This window comes from Solenopsis invicta, chromosome 15 (assembly GCF_016802725.1).
Source record: "Solenopsis invicta isolate M01_SB chromosome 15, UNIL_Sinv_3.0, whole genome shotgun sequence".
In the NCBI taxonomy this organism is placed as follows: Eukaryota; Metazoa; Arthropoda; class Insecta; order Hymenoptera; family Formicidae; genus Solenopsis; species Solenopsis invicta.
In genome coordinates, this window is record NC_052678.1 from 8,195,081 (window position 1) to 8,214,861 (window position 19,781).

General features: G+C 42.2%; 1 protein-coding gene across 8 annotated transcripts in view; it reads left to right on the forward strand.

Moving 5' to 3' along the window:
* LOC105193330 overlaps nucleotides 1-19,781 on the forward strand; it is a 248,987-nt gene that overhangs the window by 213,272 nt on the left and 15,934 nt on the right. For all 8 annotated transcript variants that reach the window (XM_039458101.1, XM_039458105.1, XM_026135776.2 and 5 more), the window contains one exon: nucleotides 19,028-19,173. In XM_039458101.1, coding sequence (XP_039314035.1) covers nucleotides 19,028-19,173 — 146 coding nt within the window. The remainder of the gene's footprint in view (nucleotides 1-19,027; nucleotides 19,174-19,781) is intronic.

Below are 19,781 nucleotides of genomic sequence, written 5' to 3' on the forward strand. Positions count from 1 at the left end.
AGAGAAGCGAGAAAAGAAAGAATTACTTTCTTTCGCATTAAACGGCGTCTGATCGAGCGCAAAGCCTTACCACTCGGGTGGGTCGTAAATAGTGTCATTTCAATTCACATTTTAATACTCTTGTATAAATTCACGTCATAAATAATTACAATATTACGTGAAATCAAAGCAATCAGCGATGATTTATGGGTTACGTCATTATACAGGGTGTCTAAAAAATTTGTCCTGACCCATTGTATCTCAGAAAGTTCAAAATTATGGAGAACCGTGAAATACGTGTTTGATTATTTCGAGGGGCGATTCTTTTAAGTGGATTGGGAGGTGGAGTGGTAGCTCTCTCTCTCTCGAAATGATCGAACACACATTTCGTGGTTTTTCCACATTTTCAACCCTCCGCAACATAAGGGATGGGGACGGACTTTATAGACACTCTGTATATTATACTCTTATGCATTGTATTATAATGAAGATTAATTCTAAAGTAACTCAAGTGACATAACCCTACGACTGATGATACTACGTAAAATGATTGTCCCATAAACACGTCGCTAAGCGAAATTTGATATGAAATTTATCACAGCCTGTATTTTTTTTAGTGAGGCGAGCGCTTTTAAAAATCGCGTATTTCTTTTACCGTCACCTCGGAAAGATTTTTTTACGCCGTGCCCGACGAACGTCGACAATAAAAAGCGACGTGCCATTTCTCCCGCCTTACCCGGCTTACATCTTATTCTTCGTTCCGGGGGAGAGGTTTTATTATCCGCGCTACAATTCTTTCAGTTTGATGCGCGGCGAATAATTACTGCGGGGGCATGACGGGACGCATCGGCGTTAAGCGTTTACTACTCTCGCGAGCTGGGAGATTGAGTGCACGACACGAGAGAGGCGTAAAAAGGAAAGAAAAACGTAATTCTCTCGTCGACTTATGCCCGTCGCGTCGTTCATCTCGTTTTCATCGTTCTTCAATCACGTTTCTTCGCTGGCTCGCACCGAACGAACGACCCGGACTTGGTTTTGCCTCGGAAACTTCTCCAGGAGTCTTTCGGTGACTTTCATAGTTTTCAGTGTCATCTCTCATCGGCTGACCAAACGTGCGCTTTCACCACTCGTTGAAGGAGTCGAACGTCGATGCAGAACTCTCGACGTATTCGCGAAAAAGTCGGCCGAGTGTTTCTTACGTTCGTATTACGCGACACAGTTCGTTCCGATAAAACGTTTGAAATTATAGCTGTGAATCGAGGACGCGTCGATTGTCCACCGTTCTTTCTTTTTATTAAAGATCTGACGAAAGATATTCTTGGACTCGATACTCGAGTGATAGAAATTATAGTTAATCGCTTCCGCGAACGCTACGATACGCTCGAAGCGATATCGCGCTGACGCGTCGGCCTGCGTCATTATCTAAATGTCTATTGAATGAATATTGTCGGGCAAAGAAATAAGAGCGCATGACACGGTTGCTAATATTATGCCGGGGAAATAACCTACAATCATCCCATCCATCGACCGCTATTTCTGTGCCTTGCACGGAACGATCAGCCAAGCCTCTATCGCGTAGTAACATTCACGTAGGTGCAGAGGCCACGTAGAAATTGCCGGTGCATAATATCTGGACAAACGAATATCACGAGCAAGCGCAAATGTTTTTATTAATCTGAGGATAGTCACCTGGGCACGTTTCGTACACCTCGGATGTCGAAAAAATCAAGCTCACGTTACAAGAAATTTGTTTACTGATCTAAAATGTTACGTTACGTTTTGTTTTGTTTTACGTTATAAAATTACTCAAATGATAAGAGTTTATATTATAAATTTGAAATAATATGAGTTTTTTTTTATTGAGGTTTGAGTTAAAAGTGTTATGATATCTTTGTATTTATAAAATATAAAAATATAAAATATAAAAATATTATATCATGTTTCTACAAATATTTTTTATTGAAAAATACCGCGTATAATTTTTTTTATTTATATAATATAATAAACAAATATGATAAAAATATAATAAACATTTTTAATAATTCTGCATGAGCAAATGCAGTGCAAATAAAAAATATAAACAATGCTCAGAGGAATAAAATTCAATAATTCAGGTTAAGGAGCTAAAAGAGAATCATTCGCATGATTTTAATGCAATTTACCCGTAATGCATTTCATTACAATTTAACAAACGTTTCGATTTCCGCATTAGATTATCATCAGTGGCGCACTAGTTGTTAACAAACAAAAGCATATTTTAAATAGATTGTATGTACAATTTAAATCGTTGCTAAATGTCGTTTTCCGAATTGTATTCCGTGCATTCGAGATGTTACATGCAGTAAAAGTACAAAGCTTTGTTGCATATTGCTATTCTAAATATAAACGCTATCACAGAAGTGTATTGTTCATAATTGGTGTTAAAAAATTAATAAGTCAGTTCTGATGAGAACAACAACAATCTGCGTGTTTATCGATGAAATGGAACACGGTCTAAAAATTCTTTTTTTTATACTGTTCCAAAAAGAATTTTTAGATCGTTTCATTTCATTGGTAAACACAATTACACAAGTTGTTATTTTCATCTGAATATCAGAATCGACTTATTAATTTTTTACCACCAAGTATGGGCGTCGAATTCTTTTGCCGTATGTATACTGAGAATAACGATATGCAACATATTTTTGCAACGTTAATTCTTTTTGTTTTCTGTACGCAGTATTTATATTTTTGGGTGGGCTCTGGAGCAACAGTAATGCTGACGTTTCACCTCTGACCTTTTGTACGTATACGCACTTTTCGCCGTGTGTCGTTTTGTAATTTCGCTGTGCATTAACCGACAATAAATTAAATTAAATTAAATTATTGATTAATTGCATTGCATTTGGATTAAGATCATTTTACGTATGGCTCTTTTAGCTCCTCAATTTAAATTGAACAATACAAATAACTTTAAATGATAGTGTTTTAGCCTTATTTTAAACTGCTATAAAATGAATGTTATAACATATTTTTTTCCTAGTAACTCTTATAAATCTTTAAATATATAATCTCAACGACAATATATTCACAAACGTTCTATTAACTATTTTTCTTTCGAAATATCGTCATAATAAGCTGTTTAATGTGCTTCTTTCGTTTGTTTAGTCCCACTTCAAGTGATCGTTTATGCAATTCGGTGACTATTAAATCGACTGGATTAAATCGACAATAGAATGAAATGTGTAGAAATTTTTCACGAAACTTTTAGGCAGATTAAAAGGATCCGCGGCCCCGAATTCGCGGAATGTTCATTAAAAATCAGCCACGATCGTTCTTTTCTCCTTTGCAACGGATTACCGACGATCTTTTCATACTTGTCTCTAACACTGCGAAAAAGATTCCGTAGCCGCGGTCTCGCGGTGAACACGTATCATTTCGACGAGACGCTACTTGCGGATGCGCGCGGATTCTCGTTTGATGCTCCCGTCATACCGCGCTTATACGGCATACGAGTGTTCGTCGACGGAATTCTCCTTATTTCGCGGAATCCTCCCCAAGTTGATCTTCTCGCGCTTTAATATACCCGCGATTACGCGCCAGCTCGCGACTTTATGAGAAACGCCGTCGTCGTCCGGGATTCGCGTTTCTCAGCTACGCGCGACGAGGAGAAGATGAAGAGGCCGTGCAGACGGGCGGATCAGGAGAGGATGGCGGAGACACGGAGATATTCTTTTATATGTCAGGGAGCAGATTTCGTGAATTCATTTTTGTGACGGATGCGCGCGGAAGGGGCACGGAGAAAAGCGGTTTGTCTATGGGGAAAATGACGCGATCGACGAAGCCACTCAACCCCCGAAATCTCGGATGAACGTTTATATCTTTTTTTCGAGATCAATACTTGCGATGTCGTCGCTGAAAATTGGCGATATTTTTCACGCAAGACCCAACGTTTGTTTGAGAAATGTCATGGGTAATCAACTTAATAACACGATAATGTTGTAAGTCAATAGAGTGACGAAGGGAGAATTTGTCGGAGTGCTTGGATAATTTGCTTTTCTGACTTCTGGGCGTGATCGCGCGATTTGCGAGGACGCTACGTTGAAGAATGAACCTCTCGAGGACGGTAATCGCGCTGACTGTTACAAGATTGAATATTTTGCGCCGATACTTCACCGGCGCCTGGCACCACGACAGCTCTCTCTCTCTCTCTCTCTCTCTCTCTCTCTCTCTCTCTTTCTCTCCGTGCCGAGTGGCAAACGCTAGCGAGGACTCGGTATTTCAATTAAGGCCGAAGCCTCGGCCCGGAGTAATTAGAGAAGAGTGGAGGGCAAACGCGAGCGCGGGGCAAGACGATTGTGCATTAAACTGTAAATCTGAGAGCACTTATCGCGACCACGCTGGAATTGCAACCGAGGGCGAGAGCACAAATCTTTCCTCGGAACCGACTTGCACGGACGAAATCGTGACGGGAGAGCGCGCGCGAGAGCGAAAGAAAATCCGTAGAGACCGTAATGCCGCGGATATATTAAGACGCTGAGAGTGAGAAAATCGAAAATCGTTCTTTACGGGATGATCTTGACTAAAATTACGAGGCACGTGCGATGCAATACAGTAAGTTAAAGTTAGCTGGTTTATCGGTCTTTTCGAATTATAGGACGAGTTAATATTTTATACGGAATCACATTGCGCCCCGTGCGCGAATTGTAAGACACGTGTGACTACAGATAAAATTATACGACATGCGCGAGCGCATGAGTAACAAGATTCTCGCGTAAATCTCGCCAAGTCGACGATAAATCAGCCGTTTAACGAACGTACGATCCACTTCGACTTTTTCCTCCCCTCGCTTTTACCTATCCTTTCGGCAGAATGAAACCGTGCCAAAACGCCGATGTGCGGCTTTTACGAAGCACCTGCTCGGACGATTTCAAGTAGTTCCGGCTTGCGACGGCGGCGGGACGAGATGTATGTGTGGGCAAATATACTTCCGCATATACACGCGAGCAAGTTCTGGTCCGCGTCCATCCGTCCGTCCGTGTGTTTACATGCACACGGCACACGATTTATGTGCATCTCGAGCGGAGCGCTCGCATTGATCGCAACGATGCACCCGGGACACACGTAATAACGAATCGTTCGTGCAACGAGCCACTACTCTATAAAAGGGTACGAGATTGTAGTTGAAAAAAAAAGGAATATTTTGAATACACATGCTGGAATTATGGGAAATAGCGCTAGAGTTTGGAAGCCCCGATTGAGAAGAGGTACGAATTATCCTCACTCTTTCATTGCTTCCGCGCGTATATATATTTCTCTAATTTTTCAGGAATTACGTCAGCTCGACGATGGACATAACGCGCGTTTCGATTATAATGATTTTATGTCTCGTATATATATTTCCCACGTGTATTTCCGCTGTGTGATCGATGCCTAATTACTGGAAACTGACATCACAGTTCCGCGTGCAATATACACTAACTTTTTGCCATTAACTTCGGGCGCAGAATCTCGCGGAATGTGAAATTAAATTTTTTCGCTCAATTTGTTTAATCGCCCATCGTTTACCTCCGCGCGCGCGCGCTCGTAATTATTTTCACGTCCGTCGATTTAACCAGACCTCATCCGTCCCATCGCCGATAAGTATTTACAGATCGATTAAAATGTCAGCCGGTCGCAAGTATTCTTCGCGAACGTCGTGAAAAATGGCTTCCTGTCACGGAAGTCTCGTGTATACAACGACGGGGGACGATACCAACTCTGATAAATCATTGTAGATTCATATTCTTTTTTCCCCTCTCTCTTTCTCCTCTATATATTCCATCCTCCGTTTCAAAGCCGCGTCTTATGGAGGCTCGTCTGCCACCCTCTTTCGACCTGTCTGGCATAGAGCTCGCCGATATTTATCGCCCAATCGAGTCGCAGGACAATTTAAACTCTAGATCCACTTAGTCATAATTTATGTACAATTACCTTCTTAACCTGCGTACCCGCGGCTACATGCCGGAAAGAGGAAAGAAAAAGGGTTGAACGCGTACATTTTTGTTTCTACGTTATTATATCTCCGTTATATTATTAATACGCGAATTAAAATATTATATTTTTGAGACGCCATTACGCCCGTCGCGATCGATATCTATGTAGGTCATCGCACCGTGTCGATGTCATATTTATAATCGTTATTATTAACTCGCGGCAAAAACGGCGAGAAATGTAATAAGTATCCGAAAGTATAGGCGGGATTGGTCGACACCACCGTTGGAGTGACAACAAGCAGAAGGAAAGCTGCGAAAAGTTTCGACTCTATTATCAGCGCCAGACACATTGTCGTCTGTTTCTAAATATATCGCGCGCAATGATACGGATCGCGGAATTAGATCGCGATAACGAAACAGGTAGGCGACTGAAAATCTCTTAATCGTCCCAAGAGCGCGTATTGACCGCTTCTATACCCGGCAACGCGCTGAAACTTTGCTGGAAGCTATTCCGAGGAAAGCGGTCCCGCGATCTCTACTTTCGCGCCGGTCCTGTTGCACAGGAGAGCGGGCGGGCGTCCTTATCGGAAAAACGTGCTTATCGCGGTTGTATATCGAGCTGGATGTCTTCGTGTACTGCATAAAACTTTCGCGTTTCGTTCCGTTCGACCTGACGGCCGCGCCCGACGACGGCGGGTGGATTTCATGACGCGGAACGACCCGGAGAGATTCTATATCTACGATCCGCCGTTACTCGACGTTCGACATTGTTACGCACATTATCGTGACTTCCCTCTCGCGATCCTGTCCGCACTGGCACGTCGACATCCATAAAGACGCCGGACACGTCAAATTTACCGTCTTATTTCTGGTGATATAACGTTGCGAAGGAAGAAAGAGAGAAAGAGAGATAGACGCGTATTTTACGTATCCTTCTCACTGTACTGTAACTCAATTCTGCGTCGATATATTCGTAGAATGCATTCCGGTTAGGTAAATTATACACCCCGCTTGCTGTACTTCAAAGCTTCGTGAGAAGCTTTATCTCAGTTTCTTCCAAATTCGACAATCACATCCTACTAGATACATTCGTCCGTTGTTTTGAAATTTTATTTATTCTTCCATAAATATTTTCTAGGGAAATTGTCCCACTTACTGCCGCTTTAAACACATAATAGCTAAACATATAGTTGATATGCTTATCTTGTTGTTTTTTAAGTGTAATTTGTAATAAATATCTTTTTCTCTTATCTTATTCATCATGTTCATCATTATTCAAATAAAAATTTTAATACACACAAAACAAATACAACATGCTCGAAAACTTATTTAAATATAAAAGAAATAAAAATTTATAAGATATTGATATATATTATTCTAATATTACAATTGGGAGAAGCGACAGTAATTAAAATAACAGTTTTTATGAATAATTATAGAAATGATTTATAAAAATGAATGCAAATAACTGGAATAATCGTTGACTTCTTTTCAACGTACGAATTGCTTTTACAGATAAATTGTGTCGATAGATTTCCTTTTCTCCCATTTTCCCGCAATTGATCCGCATTATCATTTACGTCATTCGAAAATGGACACAAGTGATTCAACTCACTCGCAGGCTGAAGAGGCAAAATACCCTTCGGCCTATTAATCATTTGTCGCTGCCGGAACATTGCGCGACTTCGACCTTCATCCGATCGATTATTCCGACATGATGAATAAACCAAATTTTGGTCGAACGAGTGCTATATCCTGGTGTTGACGACACTCAAATTAATGATCTCGATCAACGTGACGGTTACATACGTGTGCAGCGTAGACGCAATCCACTGTGGATCTTCTGCAATCCAACGCGAACACCCGTTCGTCGAACACTTTAGCACGTAAACGACGCGTTTTACGTTCCGGATCCGCTCTTTTTCTATCCTCATTCTTTTTTTTTCTACTGCCGATTGCCGACTGCCGCGTCCCCGTCCGCTTTTACGTTTACGCAGCTTCTTCTCGAATTGGTTCTTTGATACGAAAGAGCCGCGCCTCTCGATCCTTATTCTCACGACGTAGACGACTCTGCTCGACGAATTTCGTCGTTTCATCGACGATCGTATACCGGACGATCTGTCATACGCGTACACTGACCGACGAATCGCCCGTGATGCTCGTGATGCTCGTGAATTTACAGCCCGTAACCACGGCGACCGCGTTGTAAAATATTTCAGACGAACGGGAATTCGAGCGTCCGCTCCGAAAAGGATATCCGAACGGAGTATGGCCGTTTTTTTTTCCCTTTCACCTCGTACGTAATAAAACGTTCGTTTTATTCTAGCAGGACCTTTCACGCATTACCAGGATCGTCTCGATTTAATAACCGGAAACCTGGACACGCGATTGGTGTTTGACCTTTGCTCAAAAGCCGGCCCGTGGAAATATTTGCGCGGAAGCGGTCGTTCCGGGCGAGAAGTATCTTGCGGGAAGGTGCGAGTCGATTAGACGTCGAAGAGCCGGGAAGAATTCTGCCGCGTGCGAACCGTATAATATTGAACTTTACGAAGTACGTTGATATCTCAGAAAATATGAGAGTCAGTAACTCAGAAGGGAATATTCTTTAATAACGTCGGAATCCACTTTTCCCCAGGTAGAAGTCCTCGGGCGGACGATTTCGTATGCAGTGTAAATCGAGATCCTTCAGTTACGTAATATCATGTCACGTTAATCTCCATAATATACCTACGATGAAAATCTGTATTAAAACAACGATAATTCCAAGTCATATATGTTCGATGAACCGCACTTTGTTTAGGAATTAACGTTGGTAAACGTTACCCCGTTCGCCGATGCGCTCATCAGCGCCGTTAACGTTTATACAAAACCCACTCTCGAACACATGTAACATCGTCTTGCACACAGCGGAGAGAAAAAAGAAGTTTTTCGTCTCGCGATCTCACGATTTCCGCGCCGTGGCCGGCCATTGTGGTCCGAGCTAAAAGGCTTTCTCTCTTCTTCGCTGCTAAGGGGGAGCCGTTAAGGGCTCTTCGCCTGTCAAACGAGCATTCCGCGAGAAAAGAAAAGATCACGTGCGCGCGATCTAATAACGAGCTTTTAGAGTACATACACACGCGCACACAACAGAGAGATGTTCAGTGTATGTGCAATGTGTGTCCGGTGCGATGCAGCTGCAGTTCATGCAGCTGCAGTTCGGTTCGACACTTTGCCGGTCGCGCTACTGGTTGACGACCGGTCCGGCTCGATGCACCCGATCAAAGCTCGTTTTTATGAGGCCCACGCAAACCGTCCCCGATTGAAAAAAAAAGAGGGTGAGAGGCGGGAGAGGGATAAACCGGGCAAGACAGGCTTAACGAAAAAACGAGTTATGAATTACTCGCGTCCGTAAATAGTGGACGGAGTTTGCAGAGGGTTCCCCTTTCCAGGTGCGCCGAGCACACACGCCCCGCCGGATACCGGGGGGTGCTTATGCAAGTGCATACCAACCCCCCCGGGTAAACACGATCCGCGCTCACATAAGCAGGCGACGCGCATGTACAGCCCCGCCGCGCGCGCGATCTCATCCCAGTTTTGCTCTGCTTTTTTTCCTCCCCTTTCCTTTCCTCCGCCCCGTGTTATTTTTTTGTTCGTACGTGTCCGATACAGCGCCGCCTTGTTCATTTCCAGCGAGTCGCGCTTCATTGATCACACCGTGTGTATTTGGCGGCGCGCACATGTACCTTGCATTTCAGAATTATCTTATTTTTTTGAATTCTACGATTCTCTTTCATCGATTTTTCCTTCATTTTACGGAAGTGAGCGAAAAATCAAAATGGAATATTATTTAAAATAGTACGTAACAACCGATATCAAAAACGTTTTATTCATTTAATTTTACGCTGTTAAAGTGACAAATGATGTCGTGGAATCTAAATACAAGCTCAGATTTCAATAAGTGTCATATTCTCAATTGTACAAGTCACTTTTTGCTGAAATTTTATCGATCGCATTTCCTCAATTTCGTCTTTAATAACTACTCCAACACAGTTTACATAATTTATACATCTATATTAATATATTTCGAACGTAATTTAAATGTTAATAATTTACGGTTATTTGTGTTCTTTTCCAATTTTCCATATTTTCAGGAAATGCAATTTATATACGATTGAAATATTTGGCCGTTTATAAATTATCTTCTGCTCTCTTTCTCTCCCTTTTCTCGCTCTCTCTCTCTCTCTCCCTCTCTTTCTCTTTGTCAGAATATTTCAGTTACTATTCAACGAACGCATACGCGTGTTTCGAATGTTTCGGCGAACCGCAGAAAATCATTCCGATCATCTCTAGAGGAAAAGGCCACAGGACGTACTGTATTTATTAGAATACTATGCACGGTCGAATGCGGTTTTAACTTCCGAATGCGAACTTCGAGTTATGCAGCGCGGCCACCGTAATTTACTCGACATTCTCGCTGATATAACTATGATATACGTTGATTAGAATTTATACGCGCACGGACAAATAATAATCAAACTTCATCATGCTCATATTCCCAGCGCGTACTCGCCCCGACATTTGTTTAGTATCGTGCGTTTATGATTTCGTCTAATTAAATGGTTGTAACGCGCGCGAGATATCCTCACCACGCCGCGATCAAGTCGAAAATTTACCAGACGTACTAATTGGTAAACGATGTCTACCCTGCGATGGTAGAGGATAGATAACTACAGCACACAAGAGTCCAGACTACCTTTGACCCGAAGTAAACAATAAAATCGATTGCCACGGGGAGAGTTGGATCCCTTCGTGTGTATATTTATCTCAACACATCCGTGTACAATTTGAAATTTAAAAGTCAAACTTTACGTACAATTTTAAACCAATTACAGTAATTACTTGAAATTATATTATCTAAACGTAAAGAGTACATGATAAAAAAATGTGATGAACAGTGAACTTGAAACTTATACTTTTGATACGTGTATTAGAAAGATTCGTGTTGATATTAATTGATAATATTCGAGTAACGGAATTTGCTCGATAATATTCGAGTAATGGAATTTGCTTGACAAAATTAAGAGGAGGAGGACGCGCGTAGAGAATCTCTACATCCGGCATGAAGTAAACAAGAGTGTCTCTTGCTGTCGGCAGAGATCGACTTGGAGCAAGTTCGACGTTTCGCCGACCAATCGGCCGGAAAATTGCTCGTTGACCGGAGTCCTACCAACCGGAAGTGCAGAACCTTCGCGCTCGAATCGGCGCACAAGACGGTGGAAAATTATCGTGTATACGCGCTGCCAAATCGGCGATCGAGCCGTAGTCGATAGCATTCCGCTAAGCTGAAAGACATGCCTAACCACGAATTTATTCGATCACTACCTAAGATCGATTTCGATACGACTGTCCGCAAAAACGTTTAATAATAGAAACTAAGGGGATTGTAGAAAAAGATGTATTCCGACAGATTTCAATCATGAACAAATAAAAATGCAACATTGCAAATACTACATTTTTTTTCTGTAGTCAGTTAAAAATATTAAATATGGTCTTTATAAGTTGTGTCTTATTAAAATTGCATTAAAGTGCACTTTAATTTAAGTGCCATTAATTTGCAAGGATGTATTCGTTATTTACTCGCTATTTACCCGCTTCAAAAGATTGATTCATTAAGGCTCTTTAACTTTCAGTTATTCATAACTGACGATATCTCGATATGCAGAATATATCAACTCCAAGTTAATTGAAGAATCTGCTGCCGGACGGTGCCGAAATAGTTTCGGAAATCTCGTAAAACTCGGTAATCAAGCCTCAGAGATTGAACTGCCGTTAAAATAAAGTTCTCTTGAAATTTGCTGAGAACTAGGTTTTATTCCCTATTTACACTTTTGAAGTTCACCTCGCCTCTAATTTTCAATCGGCTGTAATTCAAAAACTATCGACCTTTTCGAACTTTAAAAGCTCTATTTTTCTTCACTTTAGCGTTCCAGCGGTCGAGGAAAAGTTTGATAATTCTTAAATACTCTGTATTCACGTACATACGCTCGTAATTATCAACCTTCTTTTTATTTGATTCATAAATTTTTATCTTACGCACAGACACAAGAGAGAGGGGAGGGGGAAGAGCTTACGATATAAAGATTCATAAAGCATGTTCAAAAATATTTAAAAGTGGAGATAGTTATTTCTATACGCCTTTGAAATGTATGACATTTATTCTCGAGTGCGCATTCCAAGTTGCGCGCGGGATTGGCTAATATGCAGTTGCATGTTTTTAAGACAGTTCTCGCAACATGGTGGGTCTGAAATACGGTCGAGTAGTTAAATCACGGTAAACTGCGCGGTATTCTTCGCGCTGACCCGCGCACACGTCGCACTGCGTCTCTGAGTGTACGAAGTGGCGGCTGAAACTAATTGTAAGTAGTAAAATAAATCTCCGCCAGCGCGCGGGAGGAATGGCTGGGGAAGCAAACGAGGACATTCGAAGGAATAGCGGCCACAAACAAACCGAGGAGGAACGTATACGCGAGAGAGCCGGTAACGTGTTCCTGCAGAAATTACTTTGTTGAAAATCGCGAACGTTAGAACGTCGCCGAAGATTGAACAACGTTGGTATACGATAAGGCGTAGTGGGCGCGGTAAATAAAATAATAATTTTTGTGGCTCTCGCGCGCTGTCGGCGCGCGTATTTTGCTGCATCGAGTATTCCGCTGTAAATCAGAAGCTATCTTCGGGTACATTATCAGATTATGCTAATAGGGTTAAAATTAGGTCTTCGTCTGGCGTTATCGACAAGTGGGTCACGTCTATTTCGCAAATAGCCGAATCCGGCGCAAACGCCAATCTTAATTTACAACTAAACAGATTGTCTATCGCAAACACCTGCGGCGTGTAAATCCGCAATATTCAAACGTCATAGAACATGCAGCTTGCACGATTGCAGAATAGCTTTGAGGCTCGTCCATTTCAGCGAGATTACAGAATGATACAAAGCTCACTCTCGTAACATGCAAATACGCACAATGGTCGAATCGAAATGATAGGAAAAAAAAAATGTTCTCTCGGCTTGTATCCACTTTTTTTTTTAATTTTTGTGACGTATACTGTCACGTTAATGGAGACATTTGAACGTACGTGTGCGCGTGCGTCCGTGCGTAGGGAATATGCTACTGTGCACGATTTTAAGTCAAAAGTCACAGGAATTCCAAAATACTCTGTGCATCATACAGGTAGATACAACGCTTTGGGCTCATGTATTTTCCAATAAACAGCTATGTGACCGTTCTGTCACGAGTGAAGCTTCGTCAATACTCGCGTTACGTGTACGCGCAACATTTTCATCTGAAAACGACATCAAGATACTCCTTCGTCGGAATACAGTACACTGCGATATCCCACTTGCATTTTACTGTTCTCGACACGGCGAAACTGTATTATTCAAGTGGCCGTTTGTTGAAACAACGCCACGCCGCCGCGCCGTTGAAACTGTTGGAACAGTTTCCTTATTCGTGTTTGGCCGACGTTGTATTTTTTTTTTTGTTGAGTGAAAAATTGTTTTATGAATTCGTTTCAGTACACGCGTAAATTGTTTTATGAATTTGTTTCAGTACACGCGTAAAATTGTTTAGCAAAATCGGAAATGAAGCGAAATGGGACGGAAATGTTTTTGCTGCTAGTTAAAATATGAAAGAGAGACCGGGACGCGGAAAATGCTTTTACTGCCGGTCTAATTTCTGCAAACCCAAGATCCCCTTTTAACCCCCCGTTTTCAACGGAGAGATGATTAGCTTCGTAAAAGAATAACATCCGTATCCGCGATGGCGGAACAGCTGCATTTCCTTGAGTTTTCGACACCGCGGTACGGCGAGCTCTACGGCAGACACGCGATATCGCTTTCCGCACGCTCGAGAGAACCGCCATGCCGCCGCGACGCTGATGCGCTTTCATCACGACGCGGCAGCGGCGGTGGTTCTCAGCGGACGGAATGAAATCGAAGGAGAAGCGGAAGAAGAAGAGAAGGAGAAAGAACGTAACGGCCGATACATTCTCGTCCGCTCCGTGGTTCGTATAGGTAGTCCCTACGGTGGTCAAAGGTATACCTCTATCACGCGGAATCGACCTTAGATATCGTTTCTCCGACGCTTCTCGATCTTTGAAACGCCGCTGACAAGGACGACCTACATTCCCGGATCCGCGAGATCGTCTCGAGCGACGAAGGAGGGAGGGAGGGAAAGTGCTTTCTTTTCGCTAGGGAAAGACGAGCACGAAATTGCTCGGATGAGCACGCGTCCCTGGCCGAGTGAATGGTCCGACGAGCAAATATAAATTAGATTGAAAAGTCGACTATGAAAAATGTCCTCCTCGATTTGGGACACCGTAGTAAGTGGGCGACACGGCGGTAATGGCCGGTGCGCGCCGGCCATTGACACGTCGAGCACGGAAAAGTTTTAAATCAACGTCAACTCGAGCGTCATATATCGCCGTCGATGTTGTGCAAGGTCGTATGTCAAAGGAATATTTTGTTGCGGATAAACATCGCGGCGGTGGCGGCGGCAGCGGCAGCCATGTATTTTTAATCACGGCAATTCCGAACGACGTAATTACGTGTGCAGGAGGGTGATTACATATTGCGAGCGATCGACAGAGCGTATACATTCGCGTATATTCACAATCGCGTAATTAATAATATTTTAATGTTAATAATGACGTTTCTTAGGATTGAGAGAGAGAGAGAACGTCCATAATTGTTATTTGCATTTAATTAGCGGCGCGCGGTCCTCGGATTACGAGCGTATCACTAAATTAGGGAAAATTTTAATTAAGGTATCAACGGCGATCATCGATGAAGTGCGAAAGAACTTGCGGCACGGCGAGGGAAAACAGGGAATTTGGTCGTCGCGCGTGGTGAGAGAGAAAGGAGCGGAGAGCGCGCTGCCTGTGGCTCTGTGGGTGAAAGAGAAACGGAAGATGCATACGATCTCGTAAGAAGACGCCACTGCACGCTGGGGAACGATAACGGCGGTTGGGCGTTCCCGGATGCACGCCAGAAACCGAATGTAAACGGCTGCGCGCTGCACAAGTTAATTAATTAAGTTGCCGCTCTTTACGTTATCGCGCCGCCGTCGATGCATTATCGCATCGGGTCTGAATACTCGCTTCTCCCCGTCGGGAATTTCCGAAAATACCGTAATGAACCGCGATCTAGAACGGAAAATTTCTGCTAAAGGAAACCGTACCAAACTCTCGTAGAGAAATATCGATACGCTATGCGTTATATATCTTTAATTTCATAATTAATTCAGGCATAATAAAGGATAAGAGTATCTACGTTAATCGCAAGTTGTCGCAAGTTGTCCTCGAACGCGGAAAGTTTCGTTAAAACGCGCGAAAGAGGGATTACTTTGCTTTTTTTCTTAACACCGACGCAATAATGCGGATACTTTGATTATTGCCGAGTTTTCAAGCCGCAACAGAGAGGACAGTGCCGCGATGCATATTGCATTATATGCTATTGTATGCACGGACGCTTTTCAAGGGGAATTTCCTAAGGCGCGATGAACCATTTTAAAACTTTTGCTGTTATGTGTTTTTTATTCATAATCAGTGCGACGCCCTCGATTACCTCATTGCTCTTTGAAGACAATATTACGGCGATTGTTTACTCCACGCCTCTTTTCTGCACCAAAAAAACTCTTAACTTAAGAATTACCTTTTTAAAGCGAATTTTCTTAACTTTCGAAGGAATTCTTCGAAAATTCTTCGAGTGTTGTCTTTTATTGTCACTATAAAATTTGTTTTAATAAAAACCCGAATCATAAGATAACGTATGCGAGTGAACATTTATTGCTAATCAATTTTGCATTAGCGAGAAATAATGATTGAAGAAATAATTTTGACAAAACAAAGGAAACAAAATTTTGATTTAATTAAAAATTTAGTTTCCCAAAAATTTACGACAAAAGGTGTTTCGACACTTTGGTTGTAAATTATATTTCATATAAATAAAGCATCATTTATTGCAAAATAATTATTATATTACTAAAAACAGTTACGGACTTCCATTTATGGAAATAACAAAAAAAAAGTTTTGCGAAGATTATAATTTTTAATATTTGTATAATTTTTAATTATTGTACAATTAATATTTAGTTTAAACACACAGATTAATTTTAACAAGTAATTAAAAACAATATTTTTTTAAAAACGTAACTCCTAATATAATATCTAATGTTATAAAATCAATATTTAATTTAGATCACTTAATGATTGCTTAATCAGCTTCGTTATAATCTGCTAGTTAATTTTTAATCAATAGCATGCCGGTCGTAAGTCCGAATTTCTAAGTCGAGGTAGCCATGAGTAGAGAATGTTTATATATATGTATTAAGAAAACGTACAAAGTAAAAAGTCCTCTTATTTCGAGAATATATTTTTTCGGTACGAGTAATCGCGAAATTGCTCTTGATCCGCAATGTGCAATTGGTCAGTATTTTACATTCCGTTTTAATTCGGAGAGTAACAGCTGCAACGACAAGAGATCTACGTTTTCAACGTTATATGTCTATATATCCTTCGGCAAATATTTTCGCACATTCGGTCACCGCACGCATCTCGAATACGTTGACATACGATCACCATCAGTCAGGTTGGAAACGATTTTTTACTTATTCGATTGCATAGTGATCGAGTATCGTTAACTGTCGATATTTGGTCAAGATATTGTAGTATTTTCGTCTATCGCATCCCGCGTGATACACAATATGTCACTTTTTTTTTACAATTTGATGGTATTTCAATTTTTTGGCGAGGCAAACACGTTCGAAAATCGCACTTTCTCCTATACATTGAAATTTAAATACCATTTGCAGGAATCTTTTCTTTTTCCTCCTCCCATTACCTTGGTATTTTAAAATGGCTTTCGCTAAGTGGAGATAAACGTAGAAATGTGCTTTTAGTTTCCTTCGCTATCTTTTGCTGCAGCTTTTTCCGCGTTAAATAATTTTTCTATTACTTGTTCTCTTTTATCTACGTTTTATGTACCATTTGTATTTCACTCCATCTTCGCTGTTCTGGCCGCTGATTTTCTAACGCTCGCGATGCCTTTTATTTCGCGCTCCAAAGTCAGCGCCACGCATCGGGCTGTTTAACGCCCCCCGTCTTCCGACGTGTACGTTTTTATACGCACGCGGATATCGGCTGGGGTGGCTGGTGGTTTGGCGGATTATATCGTAAACGTGATTCGCCCGGAAAACTGACATCGATCAATCATATCGCAGACGAGTGTCGGTTACCACGATGCCTCCCCCTGACGTTCGTCACGTTTTATTACAATGCTTTTGTACGCTCGAATGCGCGCGCAGCTCGGCTGCGGGATATTTTTCGTAAAAAGACCGCATTTGAGGCTCTGCGCTTACACAAATCATGGTTCGCGGCGAATAATGAAATTTTGACGTCGCGAACACACTACTTTTCTGCTGGGAAAAATAAAGCTTAACGGTCTAAAAGCACAGTTGAATATTTAAGGAGGATCCATAATTTACCTCGTCATGTCTTGTGCAATTTGCCTATTCTTTCACATCGACACTGAAATAGCGATTTAAAACTTTTAACGCCCTGACCCGGTTCTTGCCCTTGTAACTTATTGAAAAATACGCTTTGTTATTTCGAAATGATTTTCAAAAATAGATTTACAAGTCTGCGGCGCGAGTGTTAAAGCTATATACGCGAAACGCGATTTTAACAAGAATAAAATCGTCGACATGACAATGCAGGGAGCGTCGCAAATAAAATCTCACGGTTTACATTTTATTACGGTTATATATTCGGTATTTATGACACGTTAGTCGGGACGGTACGGTTCGTAAAAGCCATAGCTTCGTTTTAAACTCGACTATCAAAAGCCGTGACTTACGGCTTACGAATTCGCTCGAATTTTCGGAACAACTCGCCTGTCAGAAACCGATCGGTGCTTACGAAGCGCCCGACGGTTATCATGTATTTCTCTTTAAAATGATTAAGCGATAATTTTCTCTTGCGTGCGCAACAGCTTATACATTCTATCGCGAGCGGACACCGCTCCGTACGTTCTTTCTTGCGTCGCTCTTCCGCGGTCCTCGACAGGCACCCGCGGAACAAGCGCAATTAAATTGAATCCGGCAAAAAATTCGTCCGTAATGCCACCCGCGAAATCCCCGGACGCGATCGCGGAAACTAGTTTCGCTCGCGAGAGGCGAGCCATCGAGAAGTAATATAAACTTTATATCCCTCTTCACGGGCGGGGAACTCGTAAGACAAATATATGTCGAGATCGTCGTTTCCGGTTCGCGCAACGGCTTACGACGACGCGGTGCTCCACGGGCTTACAATGTAAACTGTATATCGCCGAGGTGTATACAGATATGAACTTATACGCGGCGTGTCTATACGCGCGCGTATATATACGTACATACTATATGTATAGGCGCGCGTGGAGCAGTCGAGTTTTCAGATTCCGCCAGTAAAGGCTGTCGTAAAAGAATTGCGTTAAACTTAACGTTCGGCCGTTAAGAAAGGTCCTGATAAAATAAAATCTTAATCCTACACAGGGGAGATTTAGGATGCTCTCCCTTTTCTCTTTCTCTCTCTCTCTCTCTCTCTCTCTCTCTCTCTCTCTCTCTCTCTCTCCGCCCTTAGCCGGCGCCGCCACCCTGGGCAGAAAGGGCACGTCATACTCCCATCTTCTCGAGATCAACCTTAACGGTCCGCTGGACCGACTATTAAGCGTATCTCGTGCGCCTAATCCTTTCAGATCTAAATTTTTATCTGTTCTCCGCGAGAGACCTTATTTTTACAGCCTAAGGGGGAGGGGGGAGGGTGGACTAAACGACGCGACGGTTATTCACAACGAGACATCCCTTCGTCTCCCCCTGTGCGATCTCTTTCTCGTAATCCCAATGACTTAACGAATTAAAATAGTCTCAGCGTTATAAGGAATTTATATTGTCACGTTTTCTAAATTTAAACAGCTTTCTGTCTCTCTCTCTCTCTCTCACTTTTTCATGTTAAGAGCTCTTCAATTTTCACGACATGCTTCTCGATTCTCTCGATATCTAACGCTTTTGTACGTTCCTTTTCAGCAAGAACGGATACGTATGCGTCATGTTCCACAAGAGGGACGAGCACGTAATAGAGATGCAACTGTCGGAATGGGGCCAGCAGCCCGACGACATATGCAACTCGAGCACGTTCAACTCGCACACGATGCCGTACACGACGTTCATCAGTAAGTAAATTCTGATCTCCTAATCGAATTACGCATTGTCGTCGCAATATCACATCGCAGCAGTAAAGTAACTAATTGGGCTTTAATGCGGGGTGTCAACTTTCCGAGCCCGGCGAATGTAATATACGCAAATTTGATTACGCTTAACAGTGCTCAGTTGACGGATCGTGTTATATGTTTGTTACTGCAGTTTCAATTAACGCAGTTAAACGCGGGTCGGTTCCGCCGTTAATGCGCCCCGGCATTTTTGCTTTGTCGAGTATTACAACCGTAATTAATCGAGGGTAAAATTAATTTGCCGATATTCCGATGAGGCGCGTCTCGCAAATTAACTTGCAGTTTCTTTCGAAACTTGTCAAAGGCGTAACTCCCTTTTCCCGCCACTTGCCCTCTCCTCTTGCGTCTCTTCTTTCAAAGCGAGTCCGCTGCATTGTCGCGCGATTAATATTTGTGGCTCTTCTCAATTTTCTATTTGCCTCCGATATCGCCTTTGCTCCGACGCGAATGAGGGAGCGCGATAAAGTGCGCGAAATAATAAACGCGTTCGAACGCTTCCGTGGGCGTGAAATTTCCTCGCGATATTCGCCGGAGATCCATTACCAGCGAGG